At 36.9% G+C, this 8,160-nt stretch overlaps 1 protein-coding gene across 1 annotated transcript; it reads right to left on the bottom strand.

Moving 5' to 3' along the window:
- Positions 1-1,414: 1,414 nt before the first annotated feature.
- LOC144359402 (uncharacterized) lies at positions 1,415-3,914 on the bottom strand. Its single transcript, XM_078012545.2, has one exon. The coding sequence runs from the start codon at positions 3,826-3,828 to the stop codon at positions 2,452-2,454; it is 1,377 nt and encodes a 458-aa protein (XP_077868671.2). The 5' UTR covers positions 3,829-3,914; the 3' UTR covers positions 1,415-2,451.
- Positions 3,915-8,160: the final 4,246 nt, after the last annotated feature.

Consider the following 8,160-nt stretch of genomic DNA (forward strand, 5'->3'; position numbering starts at 1 on the left):
GTCATATTGCCGAAAATACTATATCTTGTTGTCTGTATATATGCAGCAACAATAAATTGTACAAAACCAGTAGTTAACTGTTTACAACATTGTACAAGACGGTATTATAGACCCATATCATGCAAAGTTACAGGGTGTCGTACAAATATACCCCCTTACTTTTAGGCTATTGTATGTTCATCCAACTGTCCATTCAGAATGAATCGGAAATAAAGTAGCTGCAAAGAGACTATATGAAATGTAATTGTACTTCATAGGAATATCATTGATGATATCAATCCCATCAGACTGATAATGAATGTATTGCATGGCAATGGCAATGTGCCATCTGACATATAACCGGAGTGAATTGACCATGTGCAAAGACAGCATTGTGAGTTTGCATGAGACAGCCCACACACATGCTATAAGGAGTAAAATCTTGGTATCACCAATAACAGGGCTGTAAATGAGTCAGCATCAAACCAGAAACACGGAATGTAAATGCATGGACCTGTACAGAATACCAGTTTATCCCTCATTATTTATGTGGACCATGTTGAAAAGATCTCAAACCATTATGAGGCCAATGAAAAACAAATTTGGTGTTTCCAGTATTAGGGTAAAAAAATATTGGGTAGTTAGGCAGGGATTTTATTATTTTAGATTTATTTTTCCCCCAAAATGTTTGGTCTACATCAAATACAATCATTTTAAACAATTGTTTTTTTACATGCTCATAATAATATCAACTTGTGTTCATTTTAGAAAAAGGTAACTCATTTCCATAAAAATAAAATTTGGCCTTATTAACAAATGACAACACATGTCAAAAATGTTCCAATCCATTTAAGTGTCACAGTCAACGCCCTGTATGATATAAAATCCACGTGACATATATCGCGTGTGAGGAACATTGTTTATTACATGAAATTGGAAAAGGTGCTCAGCGACGAACATTTTTTGTTCAAAATATATTTTTTGTCAACTGTTATATATCTATATACCTGTCATTGACTCTGAGATTAGGAATTCTGTAAAGTGTTTTTTTTGTTCTTTGTTGCAGATAAGTGTAAAACATTCCCAATGATATTTTTGTTGGCAGCAACTTCGTCGCTGTGTTTTTTATCTTCGAATAGAATACCTTTATACTGAAACTGCTGAAGGTTTCGTGTAATATCTTGATCGTTTTCAGATAAGTATTTATTTTGTTATTTTTGACAATAGGTCATAGTCAATTTTGTTTAGTGGCAGCGCCATAATTCATCAAATTCACTGATAGTAGTTGAAGGGAAATTCCATCCCCTGATAAAGCACAGGTACAAGTGTTTGAAAATTAGTATTTTGCAAGTTCTATTTCATGAGGTTTAGTTGAAATTGAACAGCTCTTCATATACGAATACCCAGTAAATAATACATGGGTGAGAACATTGGATTATGTATTTATTCATTATTTATTTATTCATTTATTTAATTCACTATGAGAGAAATTAAAAAAGAACGCTTCCTGTAATTGATGCGTTTCAAAAAATGTCATACCCTATTTTATTTGTGAATTAATAAACAGCCCAACCAAAACCTTGTTTGTGTAAAATAAAATAATACATACATTTGTTTGGAAATATGGACATTATAATTCACCTATAATAGAATTAACACATTCTATTCAGTAGTATTAATAATAAAATGCAAATCATCTCTTACAATTTACGGAATATAACTGACTTAAAATAATTTATTTGCTCTGCATACCGCTGTAGATATATTACTAAATTCTGCGAAGTAGTGCAAGGTGCTGTTCTATCGGATCGCAGAGTCAAAACGTGACATGCACTGCACTAAGTCTACGCTCCCAATACGATACTAACTGATGGTATAACTAAAAACAGTGAATGCATATCCGTAATACGTTACCCGTGATGAACGGAGATCAACATCGCTATAGTAGTGAACGCAAAATATAAACTATCTTTCATTGGAGTAAGCTTATTTAAGCTTATTTTTTGACATTGATTAAATAATTTGAAATATTATTTAAGTTAATGAATTTGTGACTTGCATTATTGCTATTAACGTGGTTATGCGAGTAATGTGTACTTTGGATGTGCGCGATCACAACTATATCAACGACTGTCCCGAATTATATATTATCGCGGAGAGGTCATGTAAACCAACAAGATGCTTCTGGCATGTATCGGAGCACTTGATACGTATATGTAAGACTAGTGTGTGCTCTGTATAGTCAAAAGTATTCCAATCCATTTAAGTCAACGCACTGTATGATCTAAACACCACGTGACATGTATCGCGTATGAAGAACATTTTGTGTTCAAGATATATTTTTTGTCAATTTCTATATATCAATACGTGTGATTTTCTCTGAGGTTTGGAATTATGTGAATCTTTTTTTGTTCTTTGTTGCAGATAAGTGTAATACAATATATGCAGAACGAAAATTGTCGAAAGTCACAATTAAAGACAAGTCTGGTATTTCTTCAGTATTTTTTCGAATTTTGCTCTGTGTTGACGGGGTCGAAGGTCACCTGGGTTTCTTACACTCATCTCGTCAAAGCGGAGGCGAAACCATTTATCAGGATGTACAGTCAATTGGTGACATTGCGATAAAACTTTCTCCATTTCGCGGTATCCATTCTCAAAATTATCCGAATCAAGGAGTGCGTTACAATAGTGATATCGGGCAGTAACGGCATCTTTATCGTCACTGGCGCGTGTAGCAAGATCTACTGCCTTCTCCAGGTGTTGTAACCCCTCCTCGTGGCGTTGAATAGCACACAGAGATCTGCCAAGCCAAATCCTTGCATCGATGTTCATTGGATTCAGTTCGATCGCCTTCTGAAAATGGTGAACAGCTCGGATGATACTTTCTTTGATTGGTAATATTTCAAATTTCAAAACAGGCACAATAAGCTTTCCTAAATGATTGTGGGCGAATGCACATTTCGAGGGATGGTTCTCAATAATTAGTTTGTAAATGTCGATAGCATCATCTTTCCTCCCACTGCACTGATAGTAGTGAGCCAACCGTTCCAAGTTATATCTGTCTGGTGATAAATCACAACCAGTGACAAGACACTGTTTATCGGTTTTATCAGGGTGGACTTGGTAGAATTTGTTTCTCCATCTTTCACAGTTGTAATATATCTGAGAGTACGATAGCACTTCGCCAAGGATAGAATAGTGAGATGCAATCTTTTCATCGTCGTAGTTGATAAGATACAGCAGATAACTGGTCAGTTTCTCAAAATACGAAGGGGCATCTTTGTAAGAAATTGAATGACCTGGTAAAGTTTTTCGTTTAATTCGCCGAGACATTACATGTACGAGTTCTCGCAAATAAATAATATTGTTTTCAACCTTTATTGTCTGTTTGAGAAGCCGTTCAGCTTTTTGGTAGTACGTCACACCAAATCTTGCACAGATAAAGCCTTGCTCATACTTAGCATGAATCTTCTCTTTCTCAATATCACTGGTCGATAACTTACCGAGATGTTCAACTATGCCAGCTTTCTTGTGCTTAGAATGTTTGTTTACAAACATTAAACTGGCCAGTGCTACTAGATTATATGGATGAAGCTGTAGTGCTTTGTTGAATGCTTCATTTGCGTTTTCCTTGTCTTTATCCCTTACATGCACGATGAACCCACGTAAATTATACAGTACAGCGAGATCAGGTTCGTCTTCAATCCAGTCATCCACTGTCTGCCACACACGATCCAATCGTTCTGGTCGAGTATCCAGACTCCAAAAGAAAGGCGACAGGCTTTTACGGTGAAGTATTTTTTTTGAGAACACGTTTCCGTCGCTGCCACGCACTAGAGATGGCTCCATTGCTGATGTATGGATAACTATGATCAGCTCATCGCCGCTGTTAAATATATCTGTTGTGTGTTGCTGACGAATTTGGAAAACCCCGTACATTGAGATAGACGACGTCATATATAATAATATATTAGCCAACACAATTACGAATTACCCGTGACTATGTGTGGACAATAACAATAGCGAATTCTACGAACCAATGAATGGTGCCTGACCTAATGATCCAAATGGGTGTGTCATTATTTTTTTTAAATATACGACATTGTATTCTTTGGTTGAATGGTCTATAAAATACATTTGACATGCGTGTGACAGATCACTCGCACGGAAAAACAAGGGTATTATCACGTGCAGTAAATATGATGGTGGCGTGATACACCCCAGTGACTCGTCTACAGGTTACTACATGAATATATTAAAATTGCTATGTTGTTGCATTTCTTTAATATTAAAAAGTACTGTGAGATTAAATTGTCAATTATGATCCCGAATGTATAATGTACACCGACAGGTGTACTGAATGTTTTTTTTTAATTCACCCCCCCGGCGGGGGCACTTGGCTAACAGAGTTAGGACACAGAGTTAGTATACCTTATACTGCAAAATAAAAACAAAAACATTTTTTCCGATAAATTTCGGACTTTCTGTTTGACCTGTAGCTGTCCGTCTTTTGAAAAGTATGCCTTTTTTTTGTTTTTTTGCGAACATGAGAAAAATGTATTCCTCCCTTCGCAAAATTAAGAACACACATGCGTAATACTCGACCAGCCCCAAAGTGCCTCCCGGGCTCTTTATCCCTTACATGCACGAGGAACCCACGTAAATTATACAGTACAGCGAGATCAGGTTCGTCTTCAATCCAGTCATCCACTGTCTGCCACACACGATCCAATCGTTCTGGTCGAGTATCCAGATTCCAAAAGAAAGGCGACAGGCCACGCACTAGAGATGGTTCCATTGCTGATGTATGGATAACTATGATCCGTTCATCGCCGCTGTTTATTATATTTGTTGTGTGTTGCTGACGAATTTGGAAAACCCCGTACATTGAGATAGACGACGTCATATATAATAATATATTAGCCAACACAATTGCGAAATACCCGTGACTGTGTGTGGACAATAACAATAGCGAATTCTACGAACCAATGAATGGTGCCTGACCTAATGACCCAAATGGCTGTGTCATTATTTTTTTGAATATACGACATTGTATTCTTTGGTTGAATGGTCTATAAATTACATTTGTCATGCGTGTGACAGTTCACTCGCACGGAAAAACAGGGGTATTTTCACGTGCAGTAAATATGGTGGCGTGATACACCCCAGTGACTCGTCTACAGGTTACTACATGAATATATTAAAATTGCTATGTTGTTGCATTTCTTTAATATTAAAAAGTACTGTGAGATTGAATTGTCAATTATGATCCCGAATGTATAATGTACACCGACAGGTGTACTGAATGTTTTTTTAATTCATCCCCGGCGGGGGCACTTGGCTAGCAGAGTTAGGACAAATGGGTGTACTGCAAAATAAAAACAAAAACATTTTTTTCGATAAATTTCGGACTTTCTGTTTGACCTGTAGCTGTCCGTCTTTTGAAAAATATGCCTTCTTTTGTTTTTTTGCGAACATGAGAAAAATGTATCCCTCCCCTCGCAAAATTAAGAACACACATGCGTAATACTCGACCAGCCCCAAGTGCCCCCCGGGCTCAAACTGCACCCGCAATGTGCTTACAGCTGATATCACGACTAATATTTGCCAAATCAATACTTCTAAACCAATACTTCTAACCCACCAATATTTTAACCATGGCTCAGTGACAACCTGTTGTAAAGTTGCAAAGCCACACAAACTAAGCGAACGCCCGAATGCTGTGTTCCCTGTGTTGCGGCTTTGAAATGGATTGCGCATCTCCAACAAAGAAAACATGATCTTTAAGTTTAACTGGTGACCAACTAGATGAGATTGAGGGATTGAAGGACGAAAAAAATGCGAAAAAGTCAGAGGCAAAAATGTTTGCCACCAATAACAACCAGTGTCCCCATGCGGCATCAAATTCTAGCTGACAAAATTGCATTGAAATTGCACCCGGGTAATTGCCATCTGTTTCAAAGAACATGGGACAACGCAGAATTCGACGACGATATATGGTATTGTAATTTTCTTCTATGGATAAATAAATACCAGGAGATGATGAAGGTAATTTCGACTGTACAGAGCGCCGGCGTGCAAAGTCCTTCATTCGGCCGGACTTGAGAGAAGGCATATCATGTACATGTCACAAAAACGATGCGAGAATCCGATCTTACACCAACAAACTTACCTCAGAACAACAACAATACTTGTCAGGCATACTATCACAAAATATTGGTTATACCAAAGATATATCCAGATCAGATGTTGGGTCTGAGGTCGTCGTGTCGGTCGCCATGCCGGTCACTGTGCATGATACACCACCGCGACCCGCCCTGTCGAACCAAGTACTGCAGAACGTCAAATATTCACAGTTTCAAGTAGATAATGAATCACAAAACCGGTTTATTTCACAACTGTACTTTCAATGGGCAAATAACTGTCCAAATTGTATAAACACCAGAATGAAAACGTGGAATATCCGTTATTTTTATTATCCAACTGTATTTCAAATGGCGTTGACGCAGTCAGTAAAAGGTCTGAAAAGTTATCTTTTGTTATGCAATTTTTTTGACAATATACTGGTATAAAATAATCGCAAGAATCCCCCGCCGAAGTTGGGTATATCACTTGATATTGCACAATATGTCGTGAATTGTGCAATAATAATATATATACTTCGGCGGGGTTTTAATGCTTAAATATGTAATATAATAATGGTTCGGAAGTATAAGCTAAGAGGCCAGATTTTTCTGATCGTCATACATTTGCGTTACTTCTGAATTATCCTGATGTGATATTTTTCGCCCAAGGGAATTTAGTTTTCAACAGTTACAATGTTCACGACAACTTTATTTATTTATTTTTTTAAATTATATAATTTTTTCGACATGGAAATTCTCATGAGTTGTCGATATCAAAACAGTGACACTGTGTTTGCTTCGGAGAATTATTCTAACTGAAATGTCTTTCAACGAAACAATTACTCTGTGATAATTGCTTGAAATGCATACTTATCTATAAGGTTCACGACAAATTATTGAATCAAACCTATTATATTAGACAATAGAGTGATTTGATATTTATACTTGGTATTGACCAATGACAATTGAAAAAATCCCATGAACTTCACGAGCACACTTAGCATACCTTATATAGTAATGTAAATATATACAATAATTATATCAACACCACACTGAATTATGAGAAAATATTGCGGGCATGGCATGGAGACTGACACAATGTTTACATGATCTTACACACCAATGAACTATGGACATTACGATCACGAGTCATTTAATAACAATAGGACATTAAAACTGCATGACTGAATAGTGACGTGTTGTCATGTAATAGCTAAGAATAGTTTCCAACGTTGATAGCTTAAAACAGTATCATGTGATCGCATAGCCCCCCCGTCTAGGTCGTATATGAATACCGGTTGCCTGTGGTGGCAGATGTATATGACCAGTTATATTATACACCAATGTAGCCCTCGATTCACGTCGTTGTCAGAGTGGGCGTTAATTGTATTAGGTCGCCGGCCCACACAACACCGTACTGCTATGGATCCTGATATAGCAACACTATGACAACACCGTGTATTCAGGCCTAACACCAATGAAGAACAGGCTGCTGCTATTGTGACGTATTTTATACCGGGTGTGTTGCACTGATACAGAACAAATATGTTTGAAAATATCACCTTGTACCCTATATTATTTTGTTACGTGAATATTAGCCTCAGAATTGGCACTGTAGGTTGAGTAAAAGAAAGATTTTGAATGAAAATAAATGATGAGGGGCTACATATATTGACCTTTGTTTCGGTGAACATGTAGTACAGAAAAGTACATGCGTTGTCACAGGACAACCGAAATGTAATTTGGGAAATATCGATGTGCTCAAAGAGGACAATCTTTAAAGCGTGCGCCTTTCGAAAGAAAGAAAGAAAGAAAGAAACGAATAAATATATGCAATCATTTATTTTACAAATATTGCCCGAATAATTACATGCATTGCATTGTATTGGTCTTGTACATTATAAAAAGAAATTATCTGAACCATTATTCAGTTGTACTGTGTGGTCAGGCGAGAGGGTAAACTGATTTATCGTCGGAACTAGAAGGAATTGTTTAATATTAGGTTGAATCACAGTTCCTAGTAAAGAATTCTGGCTGAAATGACATTTAATAATTC

This window comes from Saccoglossus kowalevskii, chromosome 15, assembly GCF_978046115.1.
Source record: "Saccoglossus kowalevskii chromosome 15, keSacKowa6.1, whole genome shotgun sequence".
Lineage (NCBI taxonomy): Eukaryota > Metazoa > Hemichordata > Enteropneusta > Harrimaniidae > Saccoglossus > Saccoglossus kowalevskii.